General features: G+C 59.6%; 1 protein-coding gene across 1 annotated transcript in view; it reads right to left on the reverse strand.

Moving 5' to 3' along the window:
• NECTIN1 (nectin cell adhesion molecule 1) overlaps positions 1-21,734 on the reverse strand; it is a 62,133-nt gene that overhangs the window by 9,486 nt on the left and 30,913 nt on the right. Inside the window, exons 2-5 of the mRNA XM_047692634.1 lie at positions 5,842-6,192; positions 5,071-5,373; positions 4,524-4,641; positions 3,055-3,206 (exon numbers count right to left, since the gene is read on the reverse strand). Coding sequence (XP_047548590.1) covers positions 3,055-3,206; positions 4,524-4,641; positions 5,071-5,373; positions 5,842-6,192 — 924 coding nt within the window. The remainder of the gene's footprint in view (positions 1-3,054; positions 3,207-4,523; positions 4,642-5,070; positions 5,374-5,841; positions 6,193-21,734) is intronic.

Below are 21,734 nucleotides of genomic sequence, written 5' to 3' on the forward strand. Positions count from 1 at the left end.
TCAAATGCTTGGTCTAAGCCGCCTGCCTCCCCACGCTGCTTTTCTGCTGAGAACCCTCCAGAGAAGCCCCTTTGACAATACAGAGAAAGCCCCACTCCTTCCATTCCTGCCCACTTGGCTCCCACAAGCTTCCCCTGCCCGTGAACCCCATCCTCCATCACTGCCCACTCACTCATCCCTGTAGAAACTCAAATGCCACCTTCCCCAGGACCCAGGGCCCTGAGAAGCCCACGCTAAAGTGTGTCCGTGTGGGGGCAGTGCCCTGCACATGCGTGCCCTGTACACGCTCGGGCCTTTGGCGCACACCCTGCTGCCCCCCCCCCCCCCCCCAGCTGCTCTTCATTTTCCTTTCCAGATGCGCCCAGGGCAAAGCTATTACCCGAACGGATGGCCAGGATGAAAAATTAAATTTCCACTTATCCGTCTCGCTCATGCATTCCCTCCTGACTAGTGGGGCTTGGAGCCCAGGGCATTGCTGTGCCCCTCGGATGGGGCCCCCAGAGAATGTGACAGACACTAGCTGATATGGGATGAGGTCTGGTGGTATTGGCGGCTGCTCGGAAATTGTCCGTGAGCCCAAGAACACGCAGCTCTGAAAAGGCTCCGGCTTCCCAGCTGAGCCCTCCAGAGGGGATTCGAGAGCTTCCCTCCGTCCCTCGGGATGGCCGGTGAAACCGCTCCTGGGACCACCAGTGAGTGATTCAGTGAGCGTCATGCTTCCTCGGCTTCTGCCTGACTGGACTGTCAGTAAGAGTGTCCCTATGCAAGGCCCTTCTCACCACTCCTGTATGTGACTTTGGTTACCCCCCACCCCCTGGTCCCGCTCAGTATCTCTGGGGAGCACAGGAGGAGAGGCTATGTGCCTCCTCCAGTTGGAGCCCTCGGCAGCTTGGTCCCCCTGCCCACAGGGCCAGTGAGGCCCGACCACAGATCCCATGCGGGGCACCCCTGCAGCCATCAGCGCAAGGAGATGGCCCGTCTCCACAGCTGCCTTCTTTCCTCTCTGTTTTGTAGTTCGGGCCTGACAAGTGCCCCCTTCCCCTCCTCCCTGCTCCTGGACCTGGTGTGACTTTGACGAGCAACCCTGCACTCCCGGGCATCCCACATCTCCTGAGCTTTGGGAGAAGGGAGTCTCTACCCTTGCTGGCCCAGCCCTGCCTCTGGGGTGGGTAGCACCCCTTGGCCCCAAAAGCCTAGAAGGGCCTCTGGCTGGTCCACTCATGCCAGGGGTAGGATCACAGGGCAGGTGGGGGGGTGGGGGTCACTGCTCCCAGGTTTCTCAGTCTCCTCCCCTGATTTCCTGGTTCGCAGCTTCCCCAAAGAGCCTGAGTGGTGGAGGCCGACACAGTGGTCCCCCAGCTGCGGGTGGGGTGGACCAGAGTGCTGGTGGCCCCCCAGTGGAGAAGGTACCACCACCCCGGGAGGGCTTGGCGTGTGCAAGCTAGCGGAGCAGGCATCTGGCCTGAGCTAAGTGTGATGATCGCTGTGTGACAGACTGACAGGCACAGCCACAGGCACACACGACCGAGGCCTGTCTGCGTGTCCCTCCTAGGATACGACTCGCGGCGGCGTGGTCATGCTCCCTTACCAATACTCCTCACTCCTCATCCTTGTCTGCCCCATGGCCCCCACGGCCAGAGCTCGGGCCCCTGTGAGGCTCCTACTGAGCTCGGCCCACATTTTCTCCAGGAGCGGAGAAGCGTGTGAATCTGCTCTGACCTCTAGCCCAGACCCGAGCCTGGAGGACAGGCAGCCTTAGCTTTCCCCGGGTTCCTCCTCGGATGCTTCTACTACCTCAGCCAGTCAGAAAGCAGAGGGCAGGGGGTTGAAGAGAGCAGCAAAGGACCAGGGACGCCACCTTCCCGGGTGAGGGTGAGACGGAGAGGTCCCGATGGCAGGTCGGCGCAGGCCCCACACACCGTCCGGCTGCTCCCTGGGCAGCTGTGCCTGGACATAACCACAAAGGAGGTCTCCTCCTTTCGGAGACCAGGCCCAGAGCTGAGGCCTCTCCAGGCCGTGCCCGAGTCCTATGCCTGCCCTCCGGTGAGCACGGTCCAACCACCCACAGGCTCCACAGCTCCCTGACGTCACTTCCTGTGCACAACATGCACCCTGACGTCACTTCCTGTCCATCTCCGCGGCGGCAGCAGCATGACACCACCTCCCTAGCCAGGCGCTTCTTTCTGTCACTTTCCTATCCTGCGACCAGCTTAGCTACAATGTTAAAGACACCCCCCATTCCGGCTGTGAACTTGTGATGGCAGCTGTACCCCTCTACTGGCTTGTTTTGATCCTTCCATTAATCATGATAATGACAGAGATCGAGATACTAATCACAGAGCATGGGCCATTTGTTGACAGACTGGTCTGCGCTAGGTACTCGGCCCACATTTTGTACATTCTGACAACAAGGCTTCCAGGCACCTCGAGGACCTGTCCACATCCCAGCTGATTGACACTGGCGCCTGTGCTCCTTTCACAGCCCATGGCAGGCCTCCCCCAGAACATCCTAGCTCCTGTGCTCCCTCCCTCGGGCCCGAGAGGGCAGGTGGCTGAATTTCCTCTTCTGCACCCACACACAGGAAGATGCAGGGAAAACAGCGATTCAGTCAGGGGGCACAGGACCACCATGGCTTTGGGCTATCTCCTTGTTTTCCCTCCAGTGTCCCTGCTTGAGGTAAGCCTCGCCCGGCTGCCCACGTGAGTTTCCTGAACAGGAACAGAGACGCTTCGGCTGCCAGCATCACAGGACACGGGCAGCTCTAACACCGCCCCTGACCGCCCCCCCGGGCCCCCCCCAGCATTGTTGCAGACGGCGCTTACTGCCTCCCTTCGACCCCACTCTGATTGGGGGTCACCCTGTCTCACACAGAGCCTTGTAACAGAGGAAACAGAAAAGCAAAGCAAGGCCAATGGCCAGAGCTCAAGGGGGAATTGGAGGAGGAAGAGGAGATGTGATCTTCCTGCCATGACACAAGCCAGAGGTGGGGGACGTCAGTTGTGGAGGAAGCAGTGAGTGGGGAGAGAGAGGCCAGGCAGGGGGCAGCTTCCTACCTGTGATGTTGACCTCCACCTGGCCCGAACGTGTGCCGATGGGGTTGGTGGCCTCACACACGTAGGTCCCTGCCAGGCTGTAGCTGATGGGCCCCCTGAAGAAGAGGGTTCTGTTCTGGGCCTCCACGCCTTTGGGGAGAGAGCCATTCAGCCTGCGGGGATGGGGAGACAGGGCAGAGGGTTACGACTCTCCCCGCCAGAAGCTGCCCCAGTGTCACCCAACTCCTCCAAGACTCCCAGCCCTTTTGCTGAATGAGTAACGGGCAGGGTCTGTCTTGGAAGGAAGAAAAACAGCCCCGATTGTAATCTCCTGCGTTTCACACTCAATGGTCCCAGCACTGAAATGCAGACAGGACCGGAAGGTACTTGTCCCACTGAACTGATGAGAAACTCTAAGTTCACAGTCAAGGAACACAGCTCCTTGTGACAGAACTGGAGCCCGGGTCTTTGATTCCTGGCACAGTGCTCTTCCAACTAGACCTGGTCTCTTGGGTTGTGGTTTAACGAGCTGCTCGCGTAACCGCCCCCATGGAGGAATCGAGTCCCATTTCACTATCTCATGGTTCTGCTAGACACATCACAGGCCTTTCTCCTGGGGAAACGCAGGGAACTGCCTTCTGATCCACGAAGCTATGGTTCTGTTGGACCTGGCAGCTCCCAGGCACACAGAGCTGACACTGGCAAGCCGGCCCTGGCGACCTGTACCTTCAGAAGCGCTTCTGGTTGCAGGAAGTGGATGGAGGGTGAGAGTGAGCTAGGGCAAGCCAGTGCCCTCTGCCTCCCGGAGAAAGAGTACAGACACAATGTGGCAGCCATCTCCTGGCCATCACGTCAGCCTGCTTCTTGGCTTCCCCACACCCGTCTTTCTACGGTGTTCCACCCAGATCTTCTCTGGAAAGAACCTTGGCTCAGGCCATCAGAGCCAACTGTAGGAGCGGACCAGACCCTCTGAGAGCCAGGTTCAAAGACTGGGAAGCCAGGAACCAGAGGACGGGATAAGGGACAAGCACACCATGAACACAGGCATGCTGGGCTGAGGCTGCCCTCTCCTTGAGAATCTGAGGGTGCTGGAGAGAAGGAATGGGAACAAAGAAAGATCTGGGATGCTCCAGAAAGCCAGCTTCCCTGGGGACACCTCGATAAAAATAAATACCGGGGGCTTGGGTGGGAGTGACTCAGACTGAGATCACCAAAGGAAAACGACAAAATTCTTTATTAGGGAGAGGAAAGCAGGCAGATCATGAGGGGACCCCCCCTCTGGCAGAATGGTTTGTCCCGCTGACCCTGCTGCTATCAGATGGGGGGTGTATGCACACGGGGTCTCTCGCGGCCCCTCCCCTTCCCACTGAGAAACCTGAATGAAGACCCCGATTTCCTCCCCACTTAATGCTCCTGGAGGTAGGGTGGGGTATCTCCCTGTGACTGGCGAGGGACCCTGCCGGGAGCCCGGCCCGCCCCAGAGCACTTACGTGGTCCAGTGGTACTCGGTGGCGGGGGGGTTGGCGTCAGCTTTGCATGTGAGCTTCACGTCTGTTCGCTGCAGGTACCAGTTCCCATCAAAGCCCTCAATGGTCACCTCGGGCTCGTCTGTGGGGCAAGGGATGATGTTTGAGAAGGGGGAGGTCAGGAGAGCAGGGCTCGGGGTGAGGGAGCCTCAGACAAGGAAGGGAGGGCGGACAGCAATGACATGGATGGAACCAGCTGGGAGAGGGAGAGAGAAGGGGAGAGTGTGGTGATCACGGACCCGCAGAGCAGAAGCAGCAAGGGGACTGAGGAAAGGACAAGGACAGATGAGCCAAGGGAGGAGATGGGGGAAGAGAGGAGGGAGGCCAAAGCACCCCCAGGAAGAGAGAGGGAGGGGAAGGCTCGAGAGGCCAGAGAAAGAAGGGGCGGGGAGGGGAGAGCAGTAGGAGACGGAAGCAGAGGAGGAGGGAGGGCTGGCACGGGGGGGAGGTGGGTGGGCAGGGGACGGCGGTGCCCACCCCGGAGAACCAGCCCACCCCACGCCCTGCTCACACTGCACATTGAGGGTGAGGCTCTCTCGGAAGCGGTCCATGTGGTAGTTGACGATGCAGGCCAGGGACTGCTGGTGGGCTTCCCGACTAGGCACCAGGCGGTAGCGGCTGATGACGGTCACCGTGCCGTTGGGGTTCCGGATCTCCTGGTACTCCGCTTCGCCCTTCAGACGTGTTTCCCAGGACACCACGCTGGGAGGCTTCCCGTTGGCCGAGGTGCAGGTGGCCACCAGGACCTTGTCATCCTGCCCCTTCTTGGCTCGAAGCACCGCCTGGGTACCCTCTACCCAGTTGGTGGGTTTGGCTGCGGGGAAGCGGAGAGCACCATGGGACCAGCTCCACTGCCTTGCCCAAGGTGTGTGGGCCCTGGACACCCCCCTGGCCATCCTCGCCTCTTGGCACTTCTCCGGGGACAGCTTCACACCTAACCCACGTCCTTCCTGCTCTACGGCTGGGACCCGCTTCTGTCAAGCAGAGGCCTTCTCAGAGCCTCGGCCTGCTCTAGCCAAGGGCTCCTGCCCTCCCCGCAGCGTCTGCTTCCTGGCCACCCACAAAGCCCCCAGGTGGGGCTCCGACCTGAATCCCGATCTTCAGCTCTGTCCACAGCAAAGGCCCTGCCCCCAACCCCCAGTGAACTGTGGCCCCACTGGGCTGGCAGGGACCGAAAGTGCCACGCCTGGGGCTCGGGGAGCAGGCTAACCCAAGGCGAATGACGGGGCCACTGAGGCACACGGTGAGGACGGCCAGGAAGGGAGGGGTTGGGCCAGCTTACCCATCACGGTGAGGTTGAGCTGGCTCTCTCGATTGCCGGCGGGGAAGGTGGCGAACTCGCAGATGTAGACCCCCTCGTCGTCCAGCTCCAGGCGCGAGAGGCGGATGGTGCCGTCGGTGAAGGAGGGCCGCAGGAACTCCACGCGCTCGCGGTAGGGGTTCAGCACCGAGACGCCCATGGCTGGGTTGTAGATGGCCACATTCTGCTTGGAGCCGTTGGTGGCTTTCTGCCACGTGACCTGGGTGATCTTCACGCCGGGCAGCGGGTTGGCGAAGCTGCAGTGCAGAACCACGTCCGTGCCGATGAAGCCGTACATGGAGTCGTTCACCTGGACCACCTGGGCCTGGGGGCCTGGTCGGAGGACACGCGGGGGCGGTCAGTGACAGGCACGCCCCCCGCCCCCACTCCCGGGCCGCTGCTCCCCTCTCTCTGCCGGAACTACTCTTCGGACGCTGATCACAGAAACACTGATTGCTGGTACTAAAAGCACTCCGGGCAATACTGAAAACTGCCGTGGAAACCGCACTGCCCAGGATCCCGCCGCGCAAAAATATCACCGATAATCCTGGAGGAAATGTCCTCTTCTACTTTCTTCTCTCTACATTTTCCATCTATTTCTGCACACGACCTTCCCTCCCTCACACGGAGCCAGATCATACACTGGACGCACTGTTCCAGAAGCTGCCCTTTCTCCTCATGACACATCATGGCTGCCACCTCACGGCGGTAAACTCACGCTGCCTCCCTGGTCTTGGATGAGGAGGGTCAGCGCGCTGTCTTCTTGGGAGCTGCCAACCTCATCCCCCTTCTGGGCCTCAGTCCCCTTCTGGCAAATGGGGAATAAAATCCAGTCCTCCACCTCACAGCATTTGCTAGGAGAATCAGTGGGACTGAGGAGAAAGTGTGTCAGGAGACAGGAAGCGCTGCCCACATGGCTCACGGTGGCTGCCATGATGGCCATCCCCACAGGTCTTCTCCCCAGAGGCTGAGTGCCTATGGGCTGGGGCAGCATGGCTCTGTCCCTCTTGCCTAGCCAGGCCCCCGGGGGGGAAGTGGGTGCTTCACAAGGCACGGCCTCCTCCAGCTCCTGCTCCTTCCCAATCTCGTTCAAATGCCTTGGCTTTCAACATCCCCTCATCTATATTCTGCCTCTCTGTCCCCATCTCTCCACACACGATACTTTCCGACTGTGTCAGACCGGGCCCCTCCTCAAGACACGCCATGATTGCATGTACCCCCTCCCTCCTCCTGACACTCCCAGACTCTTGCTCATGCGGTTCCCTAGAAGGCCCCAGAAGGCTCTTCCCCTTCTCCACCCATGGATCTCCCCCACCTTGGGAAGCTTCACAGACCCTCCCCACCATTACAGATCTTTTCTGGTTTGGAATGTGGTTGTTCATGCCTCTGACTTCTCCCCCAGAGAGGGATCCAGGTCCTTCCCCCCCCACATCCCCAGGGCCTGGTGTCTTGGCACACAGTAGGTGCTCAGTAGACATTTGTTGCCAGAAAATTGTAACGGAAACCCGCGAGAATAGAGACTTGCCAAGAGGAGGGAGTGATGGGTGGCATCAGATGGATGAATCAATCCCCCCCAGTCTCCTCCCCACTGGCTTCATTCCCACAAGAAGGGCTTGTTCGAGCTTTGCCCGAACCCTGAACTCGGGGCAGCCATCCCCTCTGGCGGGTCTCTTCGGGGCTCATTCCTGAGCTTTGTTCCTGGCTGTGCCTCTGCACACGTCGTGTTGTCACATCCTTACTGACCACCATCAGTAACAGCGATGCCAGGCCCTGGACTGACGCAGCAGCAGGGGGGATGGCCTTGGTGGTCCCCCAAGGGAGACTGGGGTTCAAGACTGGAAACTTGGGGTTCCTATTTGCCCCTGCACGGTGGAGACACACAAGCAGAGTGCACTCCTTAGAGGGCTTGGAAGACCATGACAGGTGAAAGCTGCTCCCCTCAGAGGGTACAGGCTTATCTCCTAGGTCCCTACAGCACCCTCTGCGTGCGGCGTACAAATACGTGCTGAGAAATGCTCGCTGAATACATAGGTCTTTGGCCCCTTCCAGCCAGGCTCTTGCCTTGCTCTGGAAGTTTCCCTGATGCTCCCCACTTCTCTATGCCTGTTTACATCCACATAGACCCTTCAAGGCCCACCTGGGGTACCACACCCCTCCTCCTCCTGCTGTCCTTTGGGCCCTTCTGTGGGGTTCTGACATGTCCCCAGGCAGAGAGCACTGCGGGCTGGCTGGAGTCCAGCAGAGGCAGCATCCATCAGGGAGTCAGGAGAGCTGGGCTCTGTCCGGCTCCATCTCGAGCTGGCCTTGGGACCTGGGCCAGTCACCTCCCCTGTCCTGAGCCCTATTTTCCTCCTCTATAGGGGAGCAGGCTGGACTCCCTCAGTCTCAGTGGTCCCTTCTGGCCCTGAGTCTGATTCTCCGAACTATGACCCAGCCCTGCTGGGACCCCACCCCAGATCGAGTCCCACGGTGAGGTCAGTGGGCCAGACAGCCCAGTGCTCCTGCTGACTGACCAGATGGCAAGCAGCTCGGCCCTAGGCCCTCTCAGCAGGGTAAGTGGGTGCTCCCTCCCCCACTCCCCAGCCTTCACTCACCAACCTCCTGGAGGTTGCCCAGCAGGTGAGATAATGTGGGTATAATTGGGGAACTTTCACCACACAAAGCCAGAAAACAGGAAAAGCCAGTTGGGAGGGCTTCGGCCATAGGCTGGGGGTTGGGGTTGGGGTGTGGGCACCAGGAGCCATCTGGGGATTGGTGCCGGGGCACAGTGGGGCTTACAGCAGGACACAGCCCACCAAGCCTAGCTCGGCCCTGGTTCCTGTCACTCCTCTGCAGGTGTGGGGACAGGCAGAGTTCAGCGCCCCACACACATGCTGCCATTCACTTGCTGTGTCTTCAGCAGTGACCTCACCCTTCAGAGCTGTGAATGCCAGGAGGGAAGATTGTGGACAGCGGCGGGGCGGGCACTAGAAGGGGCTCAGGCGCCCCAGCGGCCCTGTCTTGTCCATCAGTGCCTAAGCAGACCGAGGCAGCCCTCCCTACCCTAATGCCTGTTTTGGGATGAAGTCTCCTCTCTCCTCTCCAGAGGCAGCCCCATGGGGGGCCAGTGAAGAGAGTGCCTTAGGGCCCGCAAAGCCGGTTCTCCTGGCCCTTGCACCTTCTGCCCCAGTGCCAAGCAAGGCAGGCCAGAGTTGGGGAGGGCCTCTAAGGAGCAGATCGGCTCATTTTGATGTTGGCCTCTCTGCCTAGAGTCCACTGGGCACAAGGGAGCTCTTAGGATACAGGATTTGGGGTCACTCCCTGCTCCCAGAGGTCTGGAACTAGGAGAGGCTGGGGACACTGACGAGGTCTAAAGATCCTCCCTTTGCTCTTGCACCCCACTCCAGGCTTAGGGACCCAGAACCCCAGCTTCTGGCTTGGGGCTGCCAGTCCTGGCCTGAGGATGCAGAGCTGGGGAGAGGTTCCTCGTTCTTTAGACTGGGCAGACTGGGAAGCTTTCAGAGAGGGGGTCAGGTGCAGCAGCAATGGGGGAGAGGGATATCCACTCAAAGGGCAGAGAAAGGCCTGGCTCAGGGCAGTAACCCAGGAACAGGGCCCTTCTCTGTTCAGGAAGAGGTGTCGGGAAGGCCCGGGACAGGGGCTGCAAACAGGAGGACAGGCCTGTCCAAGCTTCTCCACCAACCACTCTGGTCCCAGTGACCTGGAAGCTGACGCCTGTGTCTCCCCGATGCCGCCTCAGCTCCTCCCACCCTCTAAAGGGTCGTCCCATCTCCTCCCCGCTACCGGCAGCAGGCAGGCTCGTGACAAGTCGGGCTTTGCACTCTCCCTCTGTCACGTCCGAGCTATGAAACCTTGGGCAAACGACCTCTCTATGCCTCAGTTTGTCCTGAGGTTGCAATCTGTAAAATGGGCCCAACAGCAGTACCTACCCCTGCAGTTGTTCTCAGGATTAACTGAGGACACATGAAACGAGAGTTTGGCACACTCTGCACAGAATTACACGCGTGGCCGATGTTAGGAGCCATCGTCATCACCACCGTCATCAGCATCCGTATCCCTTTCACTTTCCTGGCATGTGCGTCTAGTGCATTTCCCCGCGTGCGTACCCCCACCCCCCGCCACCGGCCCCCAGCAGCCTGTGAATCCCTGAGTAAGAGGGAAGACACTCGGGCTGGCGGTGTCGCTGATGCGGGAACCAGGGCATCCTGGAGGCTCAACGGACCACGAAATGTGTCATTTTACAGAGGAGGAGTCCCGGGGTTGGGGGGGGGGCGCTGGGTCACTTGCTTGGGTCACCCACTGCTTGGGTCTCCTTGCCCTGCAGGAGAGCAGTGTCCCCCCTGGTGTTTCCTCCCACCTTGCCTTTGTGTAAGGGACTCCCGCATTCTCAGTCTACTTCCCCAGGGCGTCCTTCTGGGTGGTGTCCCTCCAGAAGCTTCTCTTGCTCCTTTTGGTAAATGGCAGGAATACTGGTGACAAAATGCAGCCCCAGTGCCTGCAGGCCACCCTGCGCTGGGCTTCGTTGGGGGGCGGGCGGGCAAGAGGCTGGGGGCTGGGGTGCAGCCCAGAGGCAGCAGTGGGGAGGCACCTACAGGGCGTACAGAGCAGGAAGGAGCCAGAGAGGGGGGAGTGAAGGGTAGAGGGATCCCAGGGAGCCTCTGCCCTCCGCAGAAAGGTTCTTGTCTCCCAGGGATATCAAGCAATGTGTTTTTCTTTTCCTGACCCCAAGCACTGCCTACAGTCTCCCTGACCACCCTACATGCCCCACGATCTGGGGCCCATGCGCCAGTGCCTCAGTTTCTCCATTAGAATTCAGGCTGGGCAGCTGGGACTGCCTTCGTGGCTTCCCAGAAGTGCTGAGCCAACAAGGCAGGTGTCGGGCCGGCCCCCCCGAGACGTCAGGGACCTGTAAAAGCCCCGAGCTCAGCAACAAAACACAAAGGCTCCTCAGTTGTGGCCGACAAGCCTGCTCCCCAGGGCCCGCCCCGCCTGCCCTGCCTGCTGTGGAGCTAATCCGAGGCTGAGGCCATGGGTTCCCACGCAGTGGGGTGTGGCCCAGGATGGGGGGCACTCTGCTCGCCATACCCACCTCGAGTGATTTCTCTTTCCACCCTTTGAAATTTCAGACCCCTCTCTCCCTGGCCAGGCAGGCTGGGACTGGGCCCCTGTGGGTGGGTGGAGGGGGGCACAGGCTGGGGGGGAGGTTTCCTGGGATTTCTGGCACAGACCACCTCATCTTCTGTCCCCCACCCCTTTCCTGGTGCCCTCAGTCAGGTGGACAGCAGAGGCCGACCTGGTCGGGGGAAACTGCGGCACACTGGGGGAGGTGCCCTGGGCTCCCCACCCAGAGCGTGAGATGGGATCCATCTCTAGGGTCTTCCCAGGATCTCCTTCCCCACCACCACCCCAAAACTGGCAGAAAGGAAGAGGACATCCGGTTAGAAACCAGCTTAGTGGTAAGTGGGAATGACTCACCTAGGGTTGGGGGAGGGAGGGATAGGGCCTTCAGCCGAAACCCTGCTGACTCAGCACAGTGACCTAAAGGTTACAGGCCCTCTCCTCCCAGTGCAGCTACTTCCCCAATGTCAACTCCCAGGGCTGGCGGGGTCCTCACTTTCTGACACCAAGGCCGATCCACATGGGGGAGAGGCTGGCAAGGAAGAAGGTATGATCAGGAGGGAATCCCCCTTCTAGGGTCCCCTCCTTTGGGAAGGTTTTAACAATCACTGTTGCCCAGACCCAATCGTTCTGCCAGCAAGAACCCACATGAGCGCGGTTCTCACTGAGGTCCTTTGAACTTGTCCTGTCTTGCATCTATGCCCCAGGCAGGTTTCCCCATTATTCGGGGACTGCAACTCTGCCCTCCAGACTCCCCTCCACATGCAGGATGGGGTCCAGGGTGACCCAGCTCAGAGGGCTCCGAGAGGACCCAGATGCAGCAGCCGACCCAGTCCTGTCCCCATACCCCTATGTCATCCCTCACTGGGGTCCCTGGCTCCCGCACTGCAGGTGCTCTGCCCGGTCCGAGTGGGACCTGGGGGACTCTCTCTGGGAGCAGTGCCTGCTGGGATGGCTCCAGGAGTCCTGGGGCCTTGAGTCCTTGCCTCACCCACCTTGCCAGCAGAGGTGATAACATCCCATGATCCCACAGTCAGGGGCTAATTGCTACTGTCCAAACCCAGGCGCCTCCGCCCCTCATCTGGGGTCACAGAAACTGCCGATGTTTTCTTCCTAACTGACACCCGCCCCCCAACTCCCGACACAGAGCTGGTTAATGATGGGCTACGGGGCTGGCGCCGGAGCCTTTGGCGGGTGAGAGCCGTGTGTGGGAGACGAGGGGGTGCGGCAGCCTGGGAAAAGCCCCGAGAAGGAGCCCAGGATCTTCCAGACAGGCTGGGCCGGCCCCGCTCCCCGGCAGCCTGGAAGCCCCGGGGTTGTGGTGGCGGCGGTGGGGGCTGCTCTGGCAAGTCCCATCTCTCTCCGAAACCTAGCAGGACAGGTTGGGGGACAGGGATGAATCAGGGAGCGGGATTTTGCCTTCTCCAGCTGAGAAACAAGTGGCTGGGGACATCTGAACTTCTACAAGTCTGCAGCCTGTTGGCTGCCCCATCCCCAAGGCCCAGGGCAGGGCCCGTCCTCAGCAGCCCCCAACTTTCCCTGGGCATCCCAGAAACAGACAACCCCTCTCAGTGCTACCCCCTGTTCAGCTCTAGCCTTCAGACTCTGCCTGTCGGCTCTCTCTGGAATGCTCACCCTGCACCTGCCACATTTCCTCTGGCCAGGTGGTGCGGAGGAAGGGGATGCACTGGAGATCAGGGGAGGAAGTCTCTGGGCCCCACTACTTGGTCACGTTTTTCTAAATGGCCTAAGGTAGGCAGTTCCCCTCCCTGGCCTCAGTGTCCTTTTCTGTAGAACCAGAGTGTGGATCCCACGGCCCTGGAAGATAATACTTTGGACATCACCTGTCTGGTTCTCTCTCTGCCCTAACTATGCACCTTCCCTGGATCACACTCTAGAACTTTTCTACCAAGTGGCCGCTCCACCTCTGCATACTGCCTAGCTCCTCCAGGAAGACCTCCCAGATTAAGCGGAACGCCAGGAAAATCCGGGGTGCTCAGCCGCAGAGCCAGGGCGTGGAGCTCTTCCACATCCACGCAGTCCCAGAGAGCGACAGACACTAGCTCCTGCACGCTTCTGAATTCATCTTTGTTCTCTGGCCCCGCCGGCCCCCATCCAGACTCCCCCAACCCCTCTCCCACCAGCACATCCCTTCTCTGCCCCCCCCCCCCCACCTCCAGCAGAGTCTCACTTCCCTATTTTCTCAACACTCCCAGGCCGGGACTCTACACGCTTCCCCCCACCCCCGCCCCTTGAAGTAAACCCCCAACCCTTCCATTGGTACCTTCGCACTCAGCATCTCATTCCTGCCACCGTGTCCCCTTGGCAGGCTGCAGTCATCGTAACACTGTAGCATAACACTGAGGCCCCATACCTGCTCCAAGCTCTACCCCAACCCATTCACCACGTTCTAAAACACAAATCATTGTCTACTTAAAATCTTTCCATGGGTTTCCTGCAGCCCTCAGGATCAACTGCAAAGCGCTTTTGAGCTCTGGACCTCAGCTTGGGCATTGGAACTTAACTACCTCCTCTCCTGGCCCCGTCTCCTCTGCCCCATGGAACAACACTATCCTTTCCCTGGCGCTTTACTTCCTCTGCTAAAAACCCATACCCTGTTATCTGCCCCAGTCCCTTTCATCCTTTCTGAGCGCCCTTAGCCTTGATTTTGAGGAGGCGGCTTTCTGGGGGCACTCCTCCCTCCCCCGAGTGAGGGATCCATCCAACACCCCAAGGGCCCCCTAATTGAGGATACACCTGTCACAGCAGCTCCCCTCTGGAGGGAAAGGCCAGTGCCTGGCATGCAGCAGGCATAGGGGTTCTGAGTGGTTGGTGGAGAAGGCCACGAGCTAGCTGGGGTTCCAGGCCAGGCTCAGCCATTTCCCGGGTGTGATAATAGCTTCCTGGATACCGCACATTGGTCAAGGGCAGGGCCTACCCAGGAGGACGCCACACGGTGTCAGCAGGTGGGGTAGGGGGACAGAGCTGGAAGGGGAAGCCTTACATCCACACCGGAGGTGGGCAGGTCAGTGCCAGAACCTTCTCCTTGACTGAAACCAGGAAGCTGTGCCCCACAAGGTATGCCCTTCCCGCATCCCCAACCCCACATCCTGTGCTTGCTTCCCACTCGCCGCTTCTGGGTCCCCTTTCTCTCTCCTCTGCCCCAGTTCCTAGCACACAGCTCTGCCTCCTTCCTCACTCCACACCAGAGGTAAAAACTATTCTCACCCAAGCAAGCCACGGCCGGAGGCCCTGCTCCCAAGGTCTTAGCCTGCGAAGCCCGCACGGCCCACAGCGCTGCACCCCTCCCCAACACAGCCTGGCCGAGCCCTCTGAGGCCTGGAAGCGTCCGGCTCTAAATCTGGGGTTGACACAGGTCCCAGCTCCGCGGCCCACGCCAACCCCGTCTCCGCCGGCCGCACAGACGACACGTCTCCCAGCAGACACCCACGGGGCCAGGGCTCCCCTCAGCAAAGGAGCGTCCTTAATGACACATTTCGGGGAGTGTAGGCAGCAGCCTCTTCAGAGAGCTAGTGTGGGGGTGGCAGAGGATGGGGGTGCCATGAAAACAGAGGGAGAGTTCCCGCGGCCTCCCCAGGAGAACCCCTTCGAAGCTGGGTATCAACATACGTGTTGTCTGGGTCCTGCGGGTGCTGGGCTGACGTTCACCACCTGTTTGGAAGTGGAAGCCTCCAGATCTGCCTCTTGCCAGAAGGGCCTTTGTCGGACCACCCCAGTACCCAGCTCTGCCCAAGCCCTGTCCAGCTCCACGCAGCTGTCTGTCCCCAAGCCTGGGGGCTGGGCCTATGTGGGGAGGGGCAAGGCGTGGAGGGCATCGGACATGGATATGTTGCCTGCTTCCAGGGAAGCTCATTCTAAGAGGGGAGGGTTGGGAGGGAGACTGATGAGGCCGGGCTGAAAAGGACGGTAATTCACCCACAAGCACCGACTCTGAGCTCAGATGGGCCTGGGCTTGTGTGGGCTGCTTACTGGCTGTGTGACTGAGCGTGCTGCAGCGACCTCTCTGTGCCTCAGTTTTGTCATGTATGAAATGGGTACGATATTAGTGCTGTTGCCCAGGCCTGATTTGAGGATTGAGTGAGATAATTCCTCTAAGCTCTCAGCACCGTGCCTGGCACACAGGCAGGCTACAAATGGGCTGTGTAATTGTTATCACAGTTTTGGGGAAAGAACCTGCTAGAACTCAGGCAACCTGATTTCCACTCTGGCTCTGCCAGCCACCGTGTGATCTCGCATAAGCCCTTGCTCTGGTGAGGCCACTGTCCCGGAGCGGAGGTCCTCAACCTTGACGCTACTGACGTTTAGGGCCTGAGAATTCTTTGTGGGGGGGAGGCTGTCCTGTGTGCCAGCCTCTGCCCACCCTTCCTCTGTTATGACAAGCAAACATATCTCTAGAAATTGCTGGAAGTTCCCTGTGGGGCAAAACTACTTCCACTGGCTTAGAGGAGAGGGCAGGGAGCTTGGGCGGGGGTACCGGCCCATGTGTGAGGGATGTGCAGGGCGGATCCTGCAAGCCAGGCGCAGGAGGCGAATGGCTGGGGGTGCTTGCCAGAGGGGATCTGTCCTAGGTCCTGGGGCAGAGGGCCCAGAGGCTGGTCAGAGCAGGGGTGTAGCCTTCCCGCCTGGAGGGCCTGCAGTTGGCTCTACAGGAGGGACGGGAGGTGTGTGCTTGGGGAAGGCAGGTGGAGAGGACCAGAGGCCTCGGGGAGCCTGGGCTGTCAGAACGCGGGTTACAGAGCAGCACATGTGTCCTCGGAGGACAGAAGGGCAGGAGACACAGCCCGGGGAAGCGTGGCTGGGAGCCTTGGACAGGGAGGCGGCGAGGCTGCAAAGACAACAAGGCTGTGTGCTTCTAAGAGCAGAACCGACGGGCAGCGTCTCCCTCCGGCTGGGAAACCGCTATCATTCCGGAAGGTTTGCACCTCATTTGGTTCCTGCTTAAGTGAAATCCACAACATGTGTTCCCTGCATTAGTGGAGTGTTTGTGCTTAATTAGTGGCAAATTCTTTCATATTAAAGTCATTAAGTTTTGCCATTTGCTCTTCTCACCCTGGGTCTGGATCTACTTCTTTTTCCTTTTAACGCAGGCGGCCTGTGGCAGGGGGTCCAGCCTCAGGAGGCATGCGCACATGTGCTCCCCCCCAACATGCACGCACACACACACTCGCGTGCACACACACACGCATGCACCACCCCTCCCTGGGGCACTCGGACCCTACAACAGTCAGCGCTGTGTCCATCCCACCCTGGGCTGGCAGGTGTTGCTCCCAGCACTCTATCCCCACACCAGCCTCCTCCGCAGGGGCCAGCAGCTGTGCCTCCCACTCCTGGGGGCTCCCCCTCGGGCTGCCCTGGCACAGCCTGTCCGGCTTTGGGGTGTGGGTCCAGGCGCCGCTGCTGGCGGGACAGTAAGAAGCAACCGTGTCGCTCAGGGGGCCACACGCATAATCCCAGTGCGGATACTGGCACGGAGGGGCGGAGACTGCGTCTTGAGCCTCACCCCCCCACGCACCTCCTGGGAAGACCTGGGTCTCAGCAGTCCTAGGGCTGAAGTGCAGGACCTCTGTGAAGATGCCTGCGGCCACAGCACAGCAGGGATGCTGGTTTCTAGACAGGAGGGCGGGTCAACCCGCCTGTGATCAGGGCCCCAGACAAGCTCTTCTCTACTGGCATCTGAAGTCGCCTGAGAAGCAGCCATACACCTGTTTCATTTCTGGGCGGCACTAGCGGGTCTGGACCCTGCGGTGGGATTGCAGCCCGAGGTTAGGTTAGAATGTCCACAGGCTGGGTCTTCTGCAACATTCCCTTCCCTGCACAGATGCTACAAAGCCTGCCGTAGGTCTGAACTCAGCACTGGAGACTCCCACTGCAGGCGGCAGTGGGACAGGGCGGGTGTTTGGGGCCTGGGCTCAGGAGGTACAGGGGAAAGCTGGCAGTGAGCTTTCCTCAAGACGAGGCAGGAGCCCCTCCCCTGGCTTCATGCCCCCTCCTCCGTGAAGCCCCTCCCGGAATGTCTCAGTTGCCACGACCTGGTCTCAGCCTTCAGCAGGTCCACCTCCCGCTTCAGGGCTGTCTCCACACCCCCACACCCACCCCCAGAAAGCCTTCCTTGAGCTCTGCTCTGGGCTTCAGGCTTTCTCTGATGCACAGCAGGCAGCATTCAACCTCTTCGCTGGGCACGGTCCGGGGAGCAAACAAGAGGAAAAGGCAAGCTTCTTCCTGGCCTGAAACTGGCAAAGGCTTGTGGTGGGTCACGTTTTCTCTTTGACCTTCAGCCAGAGCAGCCCCCAAGCCTTGCCTGCAGGGTCTCCAGCAGGGGGCTGATGGAGAACCCAAGCCCCACAGAGAAGAGCACCTCCTCGTGTCTCACAAATTCAGGTGACGTCCAGGTAGCTTCACAACAGAGTGAGCGGGGGCTTAGGGCAAAGGGACAGGAGAGTCCATGTCCCTTCCGTCACTTTCAGAACCTACCTCTTTTTCAGACCCCACCCCCCACCCCAATCAGCCTGCTCTGGCTTGGCTGCCACCTCCATCCCGATCCTCTCCCCAGTGCAAGGCTCAAGTGAAAATGGGCATTTCTCTTCCAAACAGAAGCCACAGGTGTTAAATCCCTCAGACCCCTCCAACCTCTCGGATGACGCCAGCTTTGGCTTTACCGCACCCCACTCACTGTGCCCACCTCAGTGTCAACCCCGAGAAGCATTCTTCCCAACCACAGGGTAAACCCTAACACTGCCCAGCCCAATCTCAATGTCAATGCCAAACTAGACCACAAGACTGGCATTATGACTCTACCCCTAGTGCCAACCTCTTCCTGGCTTTAACCACAGAAAGCAGCAAAACCCTGTATGTGGCCATCATTTCCGCCCTAATCTCAGAATCACCCCAGGTCTGAACTTGGCCTCAGCTCGGTGGCACCCCAGGAGGAAGGCGGTCTGGCTCAGTCTTTCTTTTTTTCTACCCAATAGTCCCCCACCACCACCTTGGGGGTGGCCACGGGAGGAGAGGGCTCCAAAGGGTCCTGACATCACGGTGCAGGGAGAGCCCAGGTCAGCTGGAAGGCCTCCCCTGTGTGGGTGGGTCTGCCTGTCTGGGGAACCGGGCTTCCCACACCAATCTGCTCTCCCCTCAGCGGCCCCGATGCCACCCATGGACATGCCTTGTGGACATGTGCGGTCCCTGGAAAGCCTGCCCTGGGCTGTGCCTTTCCCCAGGCCCAGGAGGCTGAAAAGGGGTGGTGGGCAGGCTCACACTTTGTAGCCTGTCCTGCTGCTAATTCCAGCTTCAGCAGCAGGACCCACAAACAAGTCCCACAACCTTCCCAAAACCCAGCCTTCTCACCCATAAAATGGACCTCAAGCGAGGCCACCTCATTTAGCTGCAGTGAGGATGGAGGGAGGGTGTCTGTATGAAATGACTTCTGGGGTCCTGGGGTCCTCGGGGACACATCCTGCCTGGCCTCACTGTGCTCCTGGCCTCAGGCTGTCTGTCACCTGGCCTTCCTCCCCTCCCTTCCCAGCACTGAAATCATCACCTTCTTCTTGGCTAAGTGCTGAGGGGAACAGGTCGTTGCCCTTGCCACAGCCTGTCTCCTTCCTGCCCCATAGGGCAAGGGCACGGGGGATGAAGGGACTTGAGAGGAGCTAAAAAACGCCAAGCCCCGGTCATTGCTCCCAGCCCTGCCCGCTCTCCCCCAGCTACCCTGTCAGAGCTTTGAGTGTGTGTGTGTGTGTGTGTGTGTGGGCAGCGGGGGGGGGGGGGGGGGGTGTCTTTCCCTGACTCTCCACTCCCTTCTCCCTGCCCTCCCTTTGCCCAACATGAATCTATCAGGAGCCGCACCCAGACCCGCTTCCAGCTCAGACTTGCTGGGGTTTCAGGAGTCACTGGGTAGGGGCCTGGCATGCTGGGACCTGTCTCCTGTCCTGCCTTGCAGAGAGAGTGCGCACGTAGGCAGCGGGGGACAGCGCCCAGCTGCAGGGGTGCGGCCCAGCCTCCGGGCCACCTGCTGCCCCTCCTCCTCTCTCCTTCCCATTCTCATGCCCTCTTTGCCCTGCCCACCACACTGCTCGTCGGGGCCCTGAAAGACCAGGGGGCGCTGGCGGCAGAGGGGTGTGTGGGGGGGAGGGGCTCCCCATGTTGTGCCATGCCTAGGGAGGGTATGGCCTGCCACCTTCAACTGGCCCAAGATGGGGTCTGTCCACCTAGCAGCAGATGCCAGGGGTCTCACTGGCTCCCCTCCCTCACAAGAGGAGAACGCACAGGAGGGCGACGTTCCTTAGGAGACCCTCGCCAGCGGACACAAGAACAACCACGTGTGCAACTTAGCTGTGCCAGGCCCAGGCCCAGATGTTCACTCCTATTAACGCACTTCATCCTCACACAACTCCCGGAGCTAGGGAGCATGAGTGTCTCCATTTTGGTGATGAGGAAACAGAGAGGTCGAGTGACCTGCCTAAGGTCACACAGTCTACGAAGCAGATTCAACACGCACAGTCTCCATGAGGCTCCTTTCCGGGAGAGGCTATGCTCACCACCACATGGGCTGCCCGTGGCCTCCCTTTCTACCCTTCCTGGGGAGACAAGTGGCCAGCACACACCTACCAAGCCCCAGAATCACAGGGAAGGGTGGGATTTGACACGTGGGACCCTAGCCTATTGGCAGCTTGGGTGATGGGGGTTGGATTAAGTTCCTTGTTGGGAGGTCAGACGTCAGCCCCTCACCCTGGCTCTGGGGGAGGCTGAGCCCCCGGTCCCCACTCCTGTCAGGGTAAGAGGGCTGGCTGGGACCAGGGCATCCTCAGCCCATGGGATGTTTCTGGGCACCGCAAATACATAAAGCCTCCATTCCTTCCTTGTTCCCTCTGCCTCCCAGTCCAGGAGTTATAAATCTTAACTCCTAGTCTGAACTCTGCCAGTCTCTGGCTGTGAATCTTCCTTTGTCTGTCCCTGGGGTTCTCCAGATGCTGCTGGTGGTCGCATCTTCCCCCTTTGCCTCTGGGGCCTCGGGAGGACCAGGTAGGCCAAAGCTCAGGAAAGGCGGATGACGGCTACCATTGACTAATGGTACCACTGACTGCCGCTCTGGTTTGGCCAGGCACTCATCGATATGATCGCACTGAGTCTTTCCGACCATCCCGTGAGGGGAGCCCCCTCGGCCCGAAGGCCAAAGAGGAGAGTGATGGGCAACCTCTGTCCTTTCCCCAAACCTCATAAATGCGAGGTCTTGTTCTCCTTTTTCATCCCACACGCACCACCCAGCACCCCCAGGAAGTGGGCAGCAGGTGCTAACGAGGAATTGGCAGAAACTCTCCACACCCCTCCCTGCGCAGGGGCCCGGCGGCCCGGAAGGGGTACGTTGGGGCCCACTCAGGGCCCCAGGTGAGCAGAGAGCTCGGACGGACAGCTCCCAGCCAGCTCCACCGGCGGGCTTCCCACCAGAGGCTGCTGGGATTGCATGTCAAATTAGCTTAATGAGTGAGGCCCCAGCTTTAATTGGGGCCCTCTGCTTTGCTGTGCTGTCTCCTGCTTTCATTTTTAATGCTGGGAAAGGGTGGGTTCTCTTCCTCACGCCTGTGCATTTTCACCCTTGCTAATGGCTCCTTGCTCAGAAAGGCCCCTACAATGCTAATTGGGTTTAATTCCTGGGATAATTAATGATTCTATTGGAAAACTGAAATGTTGTGGGTGAATTCTGGGTGTAAACAGATAGGAAAGTCAAAGGGACAGAGAGCCCAGAATGAGGCCTTGGGAGAGACTGGGGTTGGAGGAAAGGCCAACCTGAGAGTCTTTCACTGTGGGTCCCCGAGATGGGGACCGTCTGGCCTAAGAGCTCCCTGTGCACAGACAAGGAAACAGAAGCACCGAGAAAAGCAGTACAACCAAGAGCTGCTAAGAAGTTGGTGGGGATGGGGACAGAAGGAGCTGGCAGAGCTAGGCCCGGGGAAGAACAGGGGTGGGAGTGTGTGACTTCAGCCTTCGATGGTTCAATAATGTGATAATGGACGTGAGCGCACCTGGGGAACAGCTATCAGCCAGACGCGGGCCTGTAGAAATGTCTTATGGTTGTTTCTCTGGTTGTGGTTACAAAGGCCCTGCCTCTGGGTCAGCAGATAAGCAAACAGCTCATCAAGCCAGGAGGCAGCCAGGTGTAGAAAGGAATGGTGGTGGGCAGGTGGTAGAAGGCCCTGGAAGGCCACAGCCTCTATACTGCCTCTCAATGTGGATCTTCCTCCTCTCTGGTCCTAAGGGAGAGAGCTGGCTGGGGTGTCTCTTGAGGTAAGACCTGTATCTTTCCTGCTCGGCTCATACCCACGAGCCTGATCCTGAAGCGCGGGGAGGGGTGAGAGATGGAGGAGACATGTGCCCCTTGAACTGCACGGTGACCCGCAGGTTTGGCGCCATTCTGGGGAGGGAGGAGACGGGGCTGGGAGAGGACTGGCTGTCTAGCTATAGGGTGGGTCCACGTGCCCCCTGGGGTCCATGTCGGGGGCCCTGAATCCAGGCTGTCCGGCAGCCAACGGGGCACCTCACCCTCCCCATGCCCGACTGAGCTCTTCTCCTTCCCGCTCCTCCCTCACCCCTTCCCTCCCCAGGCCAAACTCTATCAGTCCCCTCTTTCCATCCTGTGGATTCCCTCCTCTGAGTTTCTGGAACCCAGCCCTTGGGTTCCCCATCCTTACTGCAGCTTAAGGGGGAGGCGAGACCCGCGCCATCTCCTATCTGGAATCCTGGCATCA

The sequence above is a fragment of the Lutra lutra genome, chromosome 10 (assembly GCF_902655055.1).
Source record: "Lutra lutra chromosome 10, mLutLut1.2, whole genome shotgun sequence".
NCBI lineage: Eukaryota > Metazoa > Chordata > Mammalia > Carnivora > Mustelidae > Lutra > Lutra lutra.